The sequence below is a fragment of the Trachurus trachurus genome, assembly GCF_905171665.1.
Source record: "Trachurus trachurus genome assembly, chromosome: 22".
NCBI classification, from domain to species: domain Eukaryota; kingdom Metazoa; phylum Chordata; class Actinopteri; order Carangiformes; family Carangidae; genus Trachurus; species Trachurus trachurus.
In genome coordinates this window covers 1,731,363-1,749,438 of record NC_139907.1, presented here as the reverse complement: position 1 = coordinate 1,749,438, position 18,076 = coordinate 1,731,363, and the positions used below count along the sequence as shown (strand labels likewise).

The 18,076-nt window shown below is 42.4% G+C and overlaps 1 protein-coding gene across 1 annotated transcript in view; it reads right to left on the bottom strand.

The window, feature by feature from the left end:
• prkd1 (protein kinase D1) overlaps positions 1–17,836 on the bottom strand; it is a gene marked incomplete at both ends in the record, with an annotated part of 51,128 nt that extends 33,292 nt beyond the window's left edge. Inside the window, 2 exons of the mRNA XM_083998780.1 lie at positions 7,017–7,155; positions 17,564–17,836. Coding sequence (XP_083854906.1) covers positions 7,017–7,155; positions 17,564–17,836 — 412 coding nt within the window. The remainder of the gene's footprint in view (positions 1–7,016; positions 7,156–17,563) is intronic.
• Between the last annotated feature and the right edge of the window lie 240 nt (positions 17,837–18,076).

The following is an 18,076-nucleotide window of genomic DNA, read 5'->3' as shown; positions in this document are numbered from 1 at the left end:
GAATCGTGACCCTAAAATCGAAAATCAAATCGAATCGAGGATTTGGAGAATCGTGACACCCCTAATATTTTATATTCCGCTATGTAGCCCAGACGGTGATCGTTGAGGGTGGGAAGTGTCCATCGTTCCACACTCAACTTTCTGACCGTTATGAGTGAACCATCCATTCTGTCGACTTGAGGAGGATGATATCACAGGTCACACTCACAGCTGATTGGACCGGCTCTTTCTCTCTCTCTCTCTGATTGGGACATTGTCTGTGTCCTGGTGGGTGCAGGTGAACTGGACTCTCTCCATCACTCTTTTATCTTCTGCTCCAGATGTCGACAGAGTGAAGGAGTCATGGCACTTTACACCAGAACTCACAAACTCTCATCATGCACAACAGTTGTAACTGAGGAAGAATTAAGTTCCCTGGCTGCATCACCGGCTGCTCGGTGGAGGGATACAAGGACAAGACTATAGATTTCTGTTCAGATGTTTCTGTTTCTGTTTGTTGTCATTTCTGGAAATAATTAATCACCTGGACACACCTATGAGATAATAACACAACGTTACCACACAGAGTTGTTTTAGAGGGAAATACAGAGACTGTTGATGAAAAACTGTCCCTGAAGGCAACGTGCATCAGCGGTTTTGCATGAATTTCCCTCTAAAACAACTCTGTGTGGTAACGTTGTGTTATTATCTCATAGCGTGGTGAATGTGCAGCTTACAACTTGTCCACCAGAGCGTTGTGGAGTTGTTGGATTGTGTATTTGATGAGTTTGATGAGTTTGAAACCAAGAAATCCCATAATGAGCCTCCGTAGCGTAGCTCTGAGCAGCTCACGGCTCTGCTCCGCCGTTCTAAAAATAGCTTGCACCGACAATTAAAGGTAACAAACCTACTGCTATGACTATAGGGATTATGGCAATGGGCCGATTTGACAAAATGTTGAACTATCCCTCAGTTAAGGACGGATTTTTAGGAGGGTGAAACCACCAGATGTCGAGGAGACGACAGGTGAGGGTGGGTAGAGAGACGATGAAGAGGAGGAGAGAGGGATGAGATAAAGGAGGAAGAGAGAGAGAGAAATGACAGTTTCTTAACATCCTGTTCAACTGTTTTCAGTTTTTTTCGGGGACTATTTTCAGCGGCGGAGGCAGATTAATCCAGCTCTGGCACAGCAGCAGCAGCAGGATGGTCTGTGTGTGTGTGTGTGTGTGTGTGTGTGTGTGTGTGTGTGTGTGTGTGTGTGTGTGTGTGTGTGTGTGTGTGTGTGTGTGTGTGTGTGTGTGTGTGTGTGTGTGTGTGTGTGAGTCACCTGGTGCATCATCACTGATGTGTTTTAATGGTTCCAGGAAACAATGGCGCCGTGCGGCTCAGAGCAGGAAGCTCCGTCAGGCTTTGACTCACAGACAATGACCGTTAATATGGAGCAGGTTCAGAAAAAACACAGAAGAGGAGGAAGAGGAGGAAGAGGAAGAGGAAGAGGAGGGGGAAGAGGAGGAGTGGGGGGGGTAAACAGGCCGGCACAGAGGGGCAGTAATGAGCGGGTAGTTGTTGGTATTTTGTAAATGTTTGGAGCGATGAGAGGCTCTCAGCCGCCGCAGATGGACCCACTGTTTGTCTGTTGGCCGGCGCGCCTGGCAAAGCATCATGGGTAGTTTGGGGGGTTTATTTTGCTTTTTTTTTTCGCCTCATTTTTCTCTTTCTTTCCCGCTCGCTCGCTCGTTTGCCGTGCCACACACACACAGACACAGGAACGCTCGCCGTGCGGCCCGGTGCTGTGGTCCTCAGGCAGAATACGGCTCTGATTAGACGATTCTGCTGCAGGAAATTACCTCCATTTATTCAAATTATTGTTTATGCCTTTTGTTTGGAGGGCCAACATACGTTTGGAAGTGTGAACAAGCTCCCGAACTGTTATTATATGCTTCAGAAAATGACTTGTGTGTGTGTGTTGTGTGTTGTGTTGTGTGTGTGTGTGTGAGGGTTTCCTAGGTAGTCCTTGTCAGAGTCTAAATGCCTGTGTTTATGTGTGTGTTCTCTGTGGTGGAATTAGCAGCATTAAGAAGCACTCGCTGCTCGCTCGTTAACCCGCCGCCACAAAACAAACACCGCGGGTGGAGAAGGTGGAGAAGCAGCGGTCGGTCGCCGCGAGCTAATAAACCAACCACCACGCTCAGGTCGCAGCTGATTGGCTGTGTGTACCAGTGTGTTGTGTGTGTGTGTGTGTGTGTGTGTGTGTGTGTGTGTGTGTGTGTGTGTGTGTGTGTGTGTGTGTGTGTGTGTGTGTGTGTGTGTGAGACTAAACTTTTAATAACATCAGGTGAAGAGACGTGAACTCCCATCGTCCTATGGGTTTTTTTAAAGTACAAACATCTACCGTTAATTTGAAGGAGCTTTAACACAAACGTCTACCTTTATTTTGAAGGAGCTTTAATACAAACATCTACCTTTATTTTGAAGGAGCTTTAATACAAACATCTACTTTTATTCTGAAGGAGCTTTAATACAAACGTCTACCTTTAATTTGAAGGAGCTTTAATAAAAACGTCTACCTTTATTTTGAAGGAGCTTTAATACAAACATCTACCTTTATTTTGAAGGAGCTTTAATACAAACATCTACTTTTATTCTGAAGGAGCTTTAATACAAACGTCTACCTTTAATTTGAAGGAGCTTTAATAAAAACGTCTACCTTTATTTTGAAGGAGCTTTAATACAAACATCTACCTTTATTTTGAAGGAGCTTTAATACAAACATCTACTTTTATTCTGAAGGAGCTTTAATACAAACGTCTACCTTTAATTTGAAGGAGCTTTAATAAAAACGTCTACCTTTATTTTGAAGGAGCTTTAATACAAACATCTACCTTTATTTTGAAGGAGCTTTAATACAAACATCTTCCTTTATTTTGAAGGAGCTTTAATACAAACATCTACCTTTATTTTGAAGGAGCTTTAATAAAAACGTCTACCTTTATTTTGAAGGAGCTTTAATACAAACATCTACCTTTATTTTGAAGGAGCTTTAATACAAACATCTTCCTTTATTTTGAAGGAGCTTTAATACAAACATCTACTTTTATTCTGAAGGAGCTTTAACATTTGTATCATTAAGTGACAGGAACTTAAACCAGAATTGGTTCACAATAGACAGACGAAAGAAAGAAAAAAGTGTGAAAATGGGGCAAATGGAGAAGCAGCGGTCGGTCGCAGCGAGCTAATAAACCAACCAATCACCACACTCAGGTTTCAGCTGATTGGCTGCCTCGGTCGGTGTGTGTGTACGAGTGTGTGAGACTAAACTTTTAATACCAGCAGGTGAAGAGTCGGTGAACTCCCATCATCCTCTGGGGTTTTACAACCTCCGCAAAAAAGGAAATGAGAGAGTTTGTTAGCAGCTCCGAGTCTGAGCCAATAAAACCTGTGTGGACGAGTATTTCAGGAACCATCAGCATCTCGTCGTTGTGTTTTTTTTGTTGTTTTTTAACAGGTCGTTTTGTGACCAATCAGCTCGCTTGGCTGGAGCTGCTTGTTACACCATACAAGGTTAATTTCCTGTTTGTTTCCTCCACACGTTGGAGCTGTCACTGGGACTGGCACAGAGCCGCTAACATAGAAAGTGTTTGTAACCGAGTGTCAGCATCCTGACGGGGGAGGGAGGGAGGGAGGGGGGGAGGAGGAGTGAGGGATGATGGGAGATTTTAAATGATCTGGAAACTAGCAAAATAAAGAGTTATAGGTAGGAAAAGAAGAAGAGGAAGAAGAAGAAGAAAGACTGAGAAGAGGAGGAAATAACAAACACAGGTAACACTTTATAATAAGGGTCCCTTAATTAACATTAGTTAGTACATTATTAAGCATGAATTAACTGTTTACAGATATATTAACAATCATTATTATGTATTACTTAGGATTAGGAAACACATTAATTGATGTAGCCTATTAGTAAGCAGTTAATTAATGTTCACTACTCAAAGTTAGTTAATACATTAAGTTATAATAAAAGTTGAATAATGTAACTAGTTATCATTATGTATGCATTACTCAGCATTAATTAACATATTAGTTTATATATTAAGGCTTAATAATGTACTAACTAACGTTAATTAAGGGACCCTTATTGTAAAGTGTTACCCAAACACAAAGATGGAGGGTGATAAAGGCGAAAAAGGTGAAACAAAAATCTTGTCGTCACCGATGTTTTAAACTCCTTTCAGTGTTTGGGGGGCGTGGCTGACATTGTGACATCACAAAGTTCAGGAAGTCCTGTGGGTCACTTTATAGAGCTTTAATACAAATATACCTTTATTCTGAAGGAGCTTTAATATAAACGTCTACCTTTATTTTGAAGGCGCTTTAATACAAACATCTACCTTTATTCTGAAGGAGCTTTAATAGAAACATCTACCTTTATTCTGAAGGAGCTCTAATAGAAACATCTACCTTTATTCTGAAGGAGATCTAATAGAAACATCTACCTTTATTCTGAAGGAGCTTTAATACAAAGGTCTACCTTTAATTTGAAGGAGCTTTAATACAAACATCTACCTTTATTTTGAAAGGAGCTTTAATACAAACATCTACCTTTATTCTGAAGGAGCTTTAATAGAAACATCTACCTTTATTCTGAAGGAGCTTTAATAGAAACATCTTCCTTTATTCTGAAGGAGCTTTAATAGAAACATCTACCTTTATTCTGAAGGAGCTTTAATGAAACATCTTCCTTTATTCTGAAGGAACTTTAATAGAAACATCTACCTTTATTCTGAAGGAGCTTTAACATTTCTATCATTAAGTGACAGGAACTTTAAACCAGAACTGGTTCACAATAGACAGACGAAAGAAAAAAAAAAGTGTGAAAATGTAAACATCACCACCACAAACACACACACACATTGTGAGAGCGAGGCAGGAAATTGAGAGGCGTCAGTTGCGAGGCCGTTAGCGCCGCGCGGCATCAACACCTGAGTCCTGAGCTGGACAGACGCCAGACAGACGGAGACAGGAAGGTGTCATCAACATCTGGACCGGATTACCCAGAATCCTCGGGTGTCTTGTTGTCAAGGTGACTGCCTCTTTTGTTGACGACAGTTGAGAAAAAAGAGTGATGAGGTCTGTGGTGCGTGTGTGTTGTGGAGCTTTATTTTGAAGGGGCAGCTCACCTGACAGCTGTATGTGTGTGTGTTGTGTAGCTTTATTTTGAAGGGACACCTCATCTGACAGCTGCATATGTGTGTTGTGGAGCTTTATTTTGAAGGGGCAGCTCACCTGACAGCTGTATGTGTGTGTGTTGTGTAGCTTTATTTTGATGGGGCAGCTCACCTGACAGCTGTATGGATGGTGTGTGGAGTTTTATTTTGAAGGGGCAGCTCACCTGACAGCTGTATGGATGGTGTGTGGAGTTTTATTTTGAAGGGGCAGCTCACCTGACAGCTGTATGGAGTTTTATTTTGAAGGGGCAGCTCACCTGACAGCTGTATGGAGCTTTATTTTGAAGGGGAAGCTCACCTGACAGCTGTATGGAGTTTTATTTTGAAGGGGCAGCTCACCTGACAGCTGTATGGAGCTTTATTTTGAAGGGCAGCTCACCTGACAGCTGTATGGAGCTTTATTTTGAAGGGGCAGCAGCTCGATGTGTTGTGGAGCTTTATTTTGAAGGGGCAGCAGCTCACCTGACAGCTGTATGGAGTTTTATTTTGAAGGGGCGGCTCACCTGACAGCTGTATGGAGTTTTATTTTGAAGGGGCAGCAGCTCACCTGACAGCTGTATGGAGTTTTATTTTGAAGGGCAGCTCACCTGACAGCTGTATGGAGCTTTATTTTGAAGGGGCAGCAGCTCACCTGACAGCTGTATGGAGTTTTATTTTGAAGGGGCAGCTCACCTGACAGCTGTATGGAGTTTTATTTTGAAGGGGCAGCTCACCTGACAGCTGTATGGAGTTTTATTTTGAAGGGGCAGCTCACCTGACAGCTGTATGGAGTTTTATTTTGAAGGGGCAGCTCACCTGACAGCTGTATGGAGTTTTATTTTGAAGGGGCAGCAGCTCACCTGACAGCTGTATGGAGCTTTATTTTGAAGGGGCAGCAGCTCACCTGACAGCTGTATGGAGTTTTATTTTGAAGGGGCAGCAGCTCACCTGACAGCTGTATGGAGTTTTATTTTGAAGGGGCAGCTCACCTGACAGCTGTATGGAGTTTTATTTTGAAGGGGCAGCAGCTCACCTGACAGCTGTATGGAGCTTTATTTTGAAGGGGCAGCAGCTCACCTGACAGCTGTATGGAGCTTTATTTTGAAGGGGCAGCAGCTCACCTGACAGCTGTATGGAGCTTTATTTTGAAGGGGCAGCTCACCTGACAGCTGTATGGAGTTTTATTTTGAAGGGGCAGCTCACCTGACAGCTGTATGGAGCCTTATTTTGAAGGGACAGCTCACCTGACAGCTGTATGGAGCCTTATTTTGAAGGGACAGCTCACCTTACAGTAATTTTTTATAATAAATTAGTGTTTTTTTCTGAAAGTCATAACTATTCTACTCGGCAGTCTTCAGAAGGTCGTTTCCTGTTGCCCCCATGTAGAACAAATGCAAAACAAAAAACTGTTCATTACAGAGCGATGGCTGCATGGAATGCTCTGCCGAGATTTTTGATGCGAGAAGGTAGTGCTGCCTCTTTTAAACAGGGACTAAAGATGTATTTGTTTTTACAAGAGGGAGTGACTCTCTGACCATTTGAGACAGTTGCATGTCACAAACAACGCATGATTTCTGTTTCTTTGTACTTTAAGAACAGTTTGTAAATGAGATGTGAGCTTTTTTTTATGTTTTGTGTTGCTGTTGTCCACTGTATGAATGATGATGATCTATGTTGAATGTTCTGTGTTAAATTCTGAAACAGAAATGTTTGTAAGATGTTTTGACCCCAGGAAGAATAGCTGCTGTCTTGTACAGCAGCTAATGGGGATCTAATAAAACAAACAAACCTGACAGCTGTATGGAGTTTTATTTTGAAGGGGCAGCAGCTCACCTGACAGCACGGCCTCCACCAGGTCTCCCTCTTGGATCTGCGCGGCCGAGCGAAGCAGCTGCAGAACGTTCTCCGACGTCTGGTCATGACGGAACAGCAGGATCTTCTCGTACATCCCATAGAAACCACACTCTGGTAACTATGGAGACACAGAGAGAGCAGAGGGAAGAAGACCAGGTGTGACCACCAGGTTAATCCAGTCTACACACTACACTGCAAAAAGTCACAATCTTACCAAGAATATTTGTCTTATTTCTTGTCAAAATGTCTCATTTCTAGTCAAAACTAAACTCTTTCCACTTAAAATAAGACTCACCACCTAAAAATTAACTTGTTTTTAGATCATTTTCACTTGTTTCAAACTAATTTTCAATTGAAATAAGTAGAAAAATCTGCCAGTGAAAGGAATTTTTTGTGCTTGTAATAAGGAAGAAAAACTTGCTCCACTATCAGATTTTTCTACTTATTTCAAGTGAAAATCTGCTTGAAAGAAGTAAAAAGTGTCTAAAAATAAGTAGAATGAGATTTGTTTTGACTAGAAATGACATTATGACTAAAAATGAGACAAATATTCTCGGTAAGATTTAGAGTTTTTGCAGTGCAACAGTGAGTCAAAGCGACAGTGGAGTCGTGTTTGAATGTTTGTTCTGGTCGTGAACCTTTAATTTGACGAGGCTGTTTGTAATTACGCGTAACGACACAGAGACAACGAGCTTTGATCTTCATCAGCGGAATAAATGACTTCATTAGGTTCATTCATCATCAGGGAGAGACACAGAGAGACTTTACACTCTAACTCTGTTTAATTAATTAAGTGACTGATCAACCAATCAGGGTAAAGGGCTGATGATGATGTCACACAAACACACACACTCACACACACACACACACACACACACACACACACACACAAACACACACACACACACACACACAACTGGACTGATGCTGGACTGGACTGTCGCCCATAGCAACACATACGTAAACATTATTTTCTCTGAAGTATCAATCCGAGCTTCTTGTTCTCCCTCTTTCTCTTCTTCCTGTTTGTTCTTTTTCTTCTCTTCCGTTTTTCTTCTTTTTACTCTATTCTTCTTCTCCTTTTTCTTTTTCCCCATCTTTCTCTTTTTTTCTCTTCATCTTCTTCTTCCTCTTTTTCTTCTTTTTACTCTTCTTCTCCCTTTTCTTTTTCTTCTTTTTACTCTGCTATTACTTCTTCTCCATTTTCTTTTTTCTCTTCCTCTTCTTTTTACTCTTCTACTTTTTCTTCTTCCTCTTTTTCTTCTTTTTACTCTTCGTCTCCATTCATTTTTCTTCTTTTTACTCTTCTACTACTTCTTCTCCCTTTTCTTTTTTCTCTTCCTCTTCTTTTTACTCTTCTACTTTTTCTTCTTCCTCTTTTTCTTCTTTTTACTCTTCTTCTCCTTTATCTTTTTCTTCTTTTTACTCTTCGTCTCCATTCATTTTTCTTCTTTTTACTCTTCTACTTTTTCTTCTTCCTCTTTTTCTTCTTTTTACTCTTCTTCTCCTTTTTCTTTTTCATCTTCTTCTTCTTTTTTCTCTTCATCTTCTTCTTCCTCTTTTTCTTCTTTTTACTCTTCTTCTCCCTTTTCTTTTTCTTCTTTTTACTCTTCCACTACTTCTCCTTTTTCTTTTTCCTCTTCTTCTTTATCTTCATTTTACTCTTCTTTTCAGTTTACTTCTTTTTACTCTCCCTTTCCATTTTCTTCTTCCTCTTTTTCTTCTTTTTACTCTTCCACTACTTCTCCTTTTTCTTTTTCCTCTTCTTCGTCCTCCTGTTTTTCTCCTTTTTCCTCTTCTTCTCATTTTCCTTTTTCTTTTTCCTCTTCTTCCTCTTTTTCTTCCCTTTTCTCTTCTCCTTCCACTAGCATCACCTGGTTACCATGACGACGGGCTGAACCTGCTGCCTGTCAAATCCTCAACACTTCATAGGTACATTTTTATTTGTGTGTGTGTGTGTGTGTGTGTGTGTGTGTGTGTGTGTGTGTGTGTGTGTGTGTGTGTGTGTGTGTGTGTGTGTGTGTGTGTGTGTGTGTGTGTGTCGAGGAGTGGGGGGGGTTGGGGTGTCACCATAGCAGCAGCGGTGCCGCTCTTGTTGTCATGGCAGCAGGAACTCAAGGCTGATTCCTCTCCTCCGTCCTCTTCAGCTTCTCTGTCTTTTCTTCTCTGAGCCGTTTGATTGACAGCAGCTCCGAGGCCGCCGCCGCCGCGCTGCAAAGCATCCTGGGTACTGGAGTCTTTGTAGCTACAGCAGCCGTAGTCAAAGTTTGTCTCAATTTATTGTTGTTGTTGCATCTGATCAAAGTGTGAACCGATCAATTTATCACAATCTCTCTGTAACACAACGAATCATGACGTCACTTCCTGTCGACTCGACTTGAGAAACATGGCACACTGCAAAAACTCAAACTCTTACCAAGAATATTTGCCTTATTTCTAGTCAAAATGTCATTTCTAGTCAAAACTAATCTCATTCTACTTAAAATAAGACTCATCACATAAAAAGTAGCTTGTTTTTAGAAACTTTTTACTTCTTTCAATCTGATTTTTACTTGAAATAAGTAGAAAAATCTGATAGTGGAGCAAGTTTTTCTTTCTTATTACAAACACAAAAAACCTGATTTCACTGGAAGATTTTGAAACAAGTGAAAATGATCTAAAAACAAGTAAATTTTTAGGTGATGAGTCTTATTTTAAGTGGAAAGAGATTAGTTTTGACTAGAAATGAGACATTTGGACAAGAAATAAGACAAATATTCTTGGAAAGAGTTTGAGTTTTTGCAGTGCAGCTAAAAAAAAAAGTTGTACGACTTTTCTGCTGCTTCTTTATTAGAAATATATTTTAATGTAGAAATATAACCACAATGACACACACACACACACACACACACACACACACACACACAATCTCATTGTGTTGAGTTTTTAGCTCAGTTACCGATTTGACTGTTAACAAAAAAACAAAAAAACAACGTGGTTGCTAGGCGACAGGAGCCTGCAACACGACGATAACGATGTAAAACAGGCGAGCGAATGACAGCGGCGACGTGCTGCATCAGAAACACCTGAGAGAGGGATGTCACCATGACGACAAGACATGCCGCATGATGCCTTTCATAAAGGGTTAGTGTGTGTGTGTGTGTGTGTGTGTGTGTGTGTGTGTGTGTGTGTGTGTGTGTGTGTGTGTGTGTGTGTGTGTGTGTGTGTGTGTGTGTGTGTGTGTGTGTGTGTGTGTGTGATGAGCTTCTTCTTATGATGTATGAACCTGAGGCCGGGCGAGAACTGAACAGAGTGAAAGAGAAAGAGAGAGAGGGAGGGAGGGAGGGAGGGAGGTTACTTGACAATAGGCTCTGATGAAAGGAGTCAAAGACCTGATGAATATTCACACACACACACACACACACACATGCACACACACACACACACACACACACACACACACACACACACACACACACACACACACACACACACACACACACAGATGTACAGACTGATTGCTGTTGCTTCTGTTTGTTTCTATGTTGATCCACTCATTCATTCATTGGAAATTTAAATGAATTACTTTGAATTTAAACACTACAGGTATTAAAGCTCCTTCAAAATAAAGGTAGATGTTTGTGTTAAAGCTCCTTCAAAATAAAGGTAGATGTTTGTGTTAAAGCTCCATACAGTATAAAGGTAGATGTTTGTGTTAAAGCTCCATACAGTATAAAGGTAGATGTTTGTATTAAAGCTCCTTCAAAATAAAGGTAGATGTTTGTGTTAAAGCTCCATACAGTATAAAGGTAGATGTTTGTGTTAAAGCTCCATACAGTATAAAGGTAGATGTTTGTGTTAAAGCTCCATACAGTATAAAGGTAGATGTTTGTGTTAAAGCTCCATACAGTATAAAGGTAGATGTTTGTGTTAAAGCTCCATACAGTATAAAGGTAGATGTTTGTGTTAAAGCTCCATACAGTATAAAGGTAGATGTCCATGTGTAGTGTGATTATAAAGCAGCTCTAGGTTCTATATTAATACTGTGAAAGTATCAAAGCCTCAGTCCACAGAGAAATGCACACAGCCTGTATTCAGAAACTGAGCCTTAAAACCAGCCGTCAGGACTTCCTGTCACTTTGTGATGTCACAACTAAGCCCCGCCCCCTCACCACCTGGACCCACCATCCAACCAACAACTTAGAGTGTTTTATTCTTAAATCTGCTCTATTTAAAAAAAAAATTGGATCACTTTAGAAAACAGTCAGCCAATCAGAAGAGAGACTCAGAGCCTCCTCATCCTCTCTTCTGATTGGCTGACACCGACCTGTTGTTACTAGAGCTCCAGAGAGAAGAGATTAATAAAAACCATCATGGAAACAGACAGTCTGCTCTGAATTTACGGTGAAACATGAAACAGAGTTTTCGAGATGTTCATGAACGTCACATGAGTGATTCTGTTAAAAGAGGGAGAGGAAGACGAACAGAGACATGAATGGATGAGAAAAGTGAAGATGAAAGAGAGAGAACAATGAGGCGGAGAGAGAGAACACACACACACACACATCTGTTCTCTTCTGCTTCATTCAGTGTGTGTGTGTGTGTGTGTGTGTGTGTGTGTGTGTGTGTGTGTGTGTGTGTCTCATAATGGCCCTCAGAAGGACACTTCACAGTCGCAATCATCATCAGTTGCCAGGCAACAAGGAGAAACCGCTACTGACAGAAACACACAGCACACACGGCTTTATTATTACAGTGAGAGCAGCATAGGTGTGTGTCTGTGTGTGTGTGTGTGTGTGTCCGTGTGTGTGTGTGTGTGTTAGAGAGGGAAACAAGAGCTGGTAAGAAAAAAAAAAACAAAAAAAGAAACAGGGATGATGCTCAGTGTATCTTCATCATCTTCCTTAACTCTCACCGACCGACCGCGCTCACACTCTCAGTTTTACTCTGCAGAGTTTTACAACAGTTGTTGCGTCACGCTGCATCACGTCTCCGTGGAAACGGGCCAGCATCATCAACAGTAGATACGATGCTGCGGTACCGACGGTTCAGAGTCAGACACACGTAGGCAACTAATGTGATGGACAAACAGAACACAAGTCGTTTGCTCATCATGACTCAGCGTTTTCATGTTTCCTCAGCCTGAACTGGTTCTTTTTCATCTGTATGAACTTATTTTAAATTATTATTATTATCAATAAATGGTCGTGTTTTAATTACATATTCTGTGGCTCACCTATTTTGTTATGTCTGTTTGTTTTTCTTTTAGCTTTTAAAGCTTCTACAACACATCCTATTAGCCCTTATGGTACTGATTATGTTTTTTGTATTTTTTTCTTTAACTGGTTTAAATTTCTGTCACTTAATGATAAAAATGTTAAATCTCCTTCAGTATAAAGGTAGATGTTTGTATTAAAGCTCCTTCAAAATAAAGGTAGATGACTTTAGATCTGAATCTGATTACTCTGGTAGTTTTCATATGAGCGTTATCTACTTCACTGCACATTATGAACTGAATTTTGTCACTATTTTTCTTTTTCATATTTAGCATTATGCACTTTACCTACGTTACTGGGCTTTATGGCCTTCATTTTTCATATTTTTCATACGCACTTAATTTACTTCGCTGTGTGCAATATGTATACAAATATAATTTGCATACATTCATGTACATTTTATTTTGAAAAGTTTTATTTAGAAAAGCGGAACGTGATAATTAGCTGACAGTATTTAAACATCAAGCATTTCCGGGTTCTTTGTACTCTCTTTTTGCTTGTTTTTGAGCTGTGTGCACCCATCAGCTGCTTTAACCTGTGAGTGTGCTGCTGATCCCTCTTCATCTGTATGAACCGACCTTTGACCTCTCTGAACTTGTTGATTGTGAACTGAAACACCTGAACTCTGTCCGATATGAATCAATACTGATCAGAGACTCAATGACACCAATGAGATTGAGATTCTGGAGTCTCAGAATCTTGGTGCTTTCTGGTGAACCAGCAGCGTTCACATCAGTCTATATGGAGCCACAGTGAGCGTACATTTTTGCTGTCTCAATTCTTTTTAGTTTATTAATTATTTTGTCTGGCGTTGGAGTGAACGCAGCCTTCAAGTTCAAAGATCAGAGTTACTTTACGTCATTAAGCCTCATAGGGAAATTCATACAACCTGTTCCTTCTTGTTCTGCTTTCTAGCTTTTCTTGAAATTCTGTATTTGCCCAAATCTCCACCAAACATTTAGTTTCTTCCTCCATGTTGTTAGTTGTTAGTTGTTAGTTGCTGCCTCCTCCTCCTTCCTGTTTGTCTTTACAAATCACAGGGAAGAACTAAGTTAAGTTTTTTTGGGTTCCCTGGACTTTCCAGGTTCTGAACGGCCGGTTCAACATCGTGTTGAGGAAATGGAGCTGCAGACGGACGCTGCTGGTGTTAAAGAACTGATGGATGGATGGATGGATGGATGGATGGATGGATGGATGGATGGATGGATGAACAGATGGATGGATGGATGGATGGATGGATGGATGAATGAACAGATGGACTGAAAGATGAATGGATGGATGAACAGATGGATGGAAAGATAGAAGGAAGGATGGATGGATGAACGGATGGACTGAAGGATGGATGGATGGAAAGATAGAAGGAAGGATAGATGGATGGATGGATGGATGGATGGATGGATGGATGGATGGATGGATGGATGGATGGATGGATGGATGGATGGATGGATGAACGGATGGACTTAAGGATGGATGGATGGAAAGATAGAAGGAAGGATAGATGGATGGATGGATGGATGAAAGGATGGATGAATGGATGGATGGATGGAAAGATAAAAGGATGGATGGATGGACGGAAGATAGAAGAAACAATGGATGGAAGGACTGACGGATAGAAGGATGGATGGATGGATGTGGATGTGGATCGGCCCAGGTCTCGGTCTCATGGTTCCTCCTCCTCCTCCTCCTCCTCCTCCTCTATGTTCTCCTTCATCCTTTCATCCTGACTGACGCTGACACTGGGGGAGAGGGGGCGGAGTCACGTGACACGGATACAGGAAGTAATCCAACATGAACCGTCTCTAAAGCACCGACCCCAGCTACTCATCACACACACACACACACACACACACACACACAGATCATCCCTCAGCGTCCTTCACAGTCACCACAGCCTCTCTGAGCCCGCTCGTTACCACGGAGACGGATAGAAACCAAACACTGGCGTCAAACTTTGATCTTTAGAGAGTTAAAAAAAAAAAAACTTTAAGGAGCGTTTATTAAAAAACTAGAAGCCAGATGAACCTGTTGTCACACACACACACACACACACACACACACACACACACACACACACACCTTCTCCTGTTAATCAGTTCATTTGAAGTGTTAAGTGTCGCATGTTGCGAGCGATGTCACACAGGTGTGTGTGTGTGTGTGTGTGTGTGTGTGTGTGTGTGTGTGTGTGTGTGTGAACAGGTGTTGCTGCAGTGACCTGCTGCACTTCACTTCCCCCTGAAGACAAACAGCCTGTGTGTGTGTGTGTGTGTGTGTGTGTGTGTGTGTGTGTGTGTGTGTGTGTGTGTGTGTGTGTGTGTGTGTGTGTGTGTGTGTGTGTGTGTGTGTGTGTGTGTGTGTGTGAGAGTGCATGAATGTGAGTGTGAGTGTCGCACACTGTCAACCCGTTAGCGTCCTGGCTCTCAGGTTTCAGTGTGTGTGTGTGTGTGTGTGTGTGTGTGTCACGTTCAGGTGTAACACCCTCACTGTGGGAAATGAGGTGATTTTCACCTGAAATGAGACGATTAGTGAATCTGAACAGAGATAATGGACACGTCACGGTGTGTGTGTGTGTGTGTGTGTGTGTGTGTGTGTGTGTGTGTGTGTGTGTGTGTGTGTGTGTGTGTGTGTGTGTGTGTGAGAGAGAGAGAGAGAGAGAGAGAGAGAGTCTATAATCACTGAATGTCGTCTCACTACTTGTTTTCTACTTCTCGTACGATTCAACGTCACCTCATCGCTGCAGCGGCCATGAACTCCACCTGTGAGGGGGCGGAGCTTCAGTTCTGTCTCATCTACTTTAAGCCTAAGAGACAGGACTGTCCTTCATGAAGGCAGAGGTACGGTGGCCCTGAGGGCTCAAATCACTACAACCTCAAAAACTAACACACAAAGAAACAAACGTGCTACAACCTCAGTGAACAGACATCCCAACTAGAGTTCTCAACGGGTCGGGTCGGACCTCGGGCTTCCTTTTCCTTTTCCCCCTCATCAAACACATTTCTGGTGTAAATTGTTGTTTGTTCACGTGTGAGTCTCAGACAAATATCCAACTCTGCATCCTGTGCTGCTGTGGGCAGAACCACTGAAACATTACAGACAATAGATAATAGACAATAGACCATCCGCTGCAAAGAAAGCACGCCACTTTTTTTTTTTTCCTCGGGCCGGGCCGGGTTCAGGTAGATAGTTAAAGGGACAACGAGGAGTTTTGTAAAAGCGAAGTGTCTTCACACTACATTTATGAGCCTCCGCACCGTGAAATTCTTTGTCCGGCGCAAGACAGACTCATGTTTTCATTCATCAAGAATTAAAGTCAGAGGTTGGAAGACGATCACATACCGTCGTAGTTCCCACCATAAACGGAGATTCGGCGGCGTTATTCTCATGACTCGCCACGAAACCGAAAGTAAAGAAACGCTGGTCGGCTCGCCCAGCATTTCCACCACCACTAATAATAACAAAATAACCATAGAGACAAAACCATAGATTTATCTAAAATGGACCATTAACAAGTGGTAACGTAGATTCATCCACATTAATATCAGACTTTTTTATTGTCGAGAGAAACTCCTCGTTGTCCCTTTAATGCCGGTGTGTCGGGCTCCGTCGGGTCGGGTCGGGTTGTAATTTTCAGGCCCGTTGAGAACTCTACTCCCAACACAACAGGAACTCTTTGTCGTCATGAAGAGAAGTGATGTTGAGCTGATGAGTTCTGTACGGTGGCCCGAAGCGTTCAAACCACTGCAGCTTAGGAAAACACATGATGCAAAGACACAAATGTGCAACAAAACTGAGCTGTTTCTGGGGACACGATAAAGCGAGGGACCGGTCTGGGGCCTTTAGTTGTTCTTGTCAGAGCCCGATCCGTACGCAGAACAAAATCCATTCCCAACACTTCTGCACATGCGCATTTCCCACTTGTTTTACTTTACGGCAGACACTGCGGATATGCACGAAAACAGAGACGTTCTTTGAGGAAAAACACAAGCACGTCTCAACGAGTTTCCCTCTGTTCTATTCCTGATTGAATTCAATTTAATGTAGACCGATCAGTTAGTTGTAAAACATTTATTTATTGATGTAAATCAGCAGTCAGCGCTGCTCCTCTGACCAGCACACACCTGAAGCTTCACTTTTCTCCCCCGGGATGAGGACGCAGGCTGACCGGCTGATCACAGGTTCGATCACCTCAGCAGGACGGCTGCTCCGGTCACTGCTCGCATGGCTCTGCACTTCTCCCAAAACAGGTTAGGAATCTAAACTGTGACTTTCTTGCATGAAAAAATATAAAAAAATTAATAAAGTGACAAATTAACGCTAACGCTGTCGCCTGAAGCGTATGGGACGGATTTTGTTCCGGGTACTGATTGGGGACTGACAGGACCGGTCCCGGGACACGATAAAGCGAGGGACCGGTCTGGGGCCTTTAGTTGTTTTTCTGGAAAACTGAGCTGAGTTTCTATGGTTACCTACGGTTACGCTGCCACTCAACGTAAAAAAATGGCGATGCAACATGGCCGCCTCGGTTCGGTGCGTCGCCCACTTATGTATTTGTAACGACTTGTAACAACTCATTCTAAGGAACCAGAAAGCTTTCATTTGTAGCAGCTGTGATTCACCTTCAGTCAAATACGGATTTATGAAAGACAGGTTTGATTTTTGATCATAAAAAGATAAATAAGTTACACACTGGGGCTTTAACAATGAATAAAGTGATGTTTTAACAGCGTTACAGTGACTTTTAGCTGCTTTACTGCTAACGCTGTCGGTTGGAGCAGGTCTGCCTGAAGCATCTGGAACATATTTTGTTCCGGGTACCGATCAGGGACTGACGGGACCGGTCTGGGGCCTTTAGTTATTCTTCTTCTTGACTCTATAAGTTGTGCAGACAGCTTCCTGTTAGTGGGTTTGACAATGAGCTGAGTTTGTTTGGTTCATTAGAACTAAACGTCACTATCACATGATGATTCACATGGTATTGATCATCATGTTAGCTTAGCATTTAGCCACTGAGGCCTCCATAGCCTACAGATGTGCTCTGTTATGTCTGTCCCTGAACATCTGGATGTGAGTTATAGTTTCCCTCTCTGTCTCTGCTGAGCTGCTCACACCTGCTGCTGCCACACACACACACACACACACACACACACACACACACACACACACACACACACACACAGAAAAACTTCTCAACAGTGTGACAACTTGTGCTACAGGAGCTCAGAGCTTCTGATCATTGATTGATCATTGATTATTGATGATTGATCATTGATTTACCTTCTGGTCCACGATGGAGCACGCCACCTCCCGGACCTGGCTCAGGCTCAGCTCCGCGGCGTCCAGCAGCACGGGCTCCCGGCTCAGACCGATCTGGATGTGGAAGGAGATCACACCTCCTCCTCCTCCTAAACCTCCTCCACCTCCTCCTCCTACATCTCCTCCTCCTCCTCCTCCTCCTCCCGCGGTACAGGAGGTGCTGCTGCTGGTGTTGCTGGTCCCCCCTGAGAACGGGAGCGGGCTGGGCGCTCGGATCAGCGGAGGCGCACTCATAAGATCTTCTTTTTTTTCTCTTCTCTCTCCCCGGAGGTTTAACAACAACCGCGCTGGGAAACAATTAAATGAGGAGTCTCAGCGGTGGAGAGAGTGACCGTCAGAGGAGGAGAGAGAAGAGAGAAGGAGAGAAGGAGAGAGCAGCAGCAGCGGTGGCGCACAGAAAAAAAAAGTCCGCGGTAATAATAATAAGAAAAGAAAAGAGAAAGAATAAAAAAGAAAGCGTGAGAGAGAAACAAT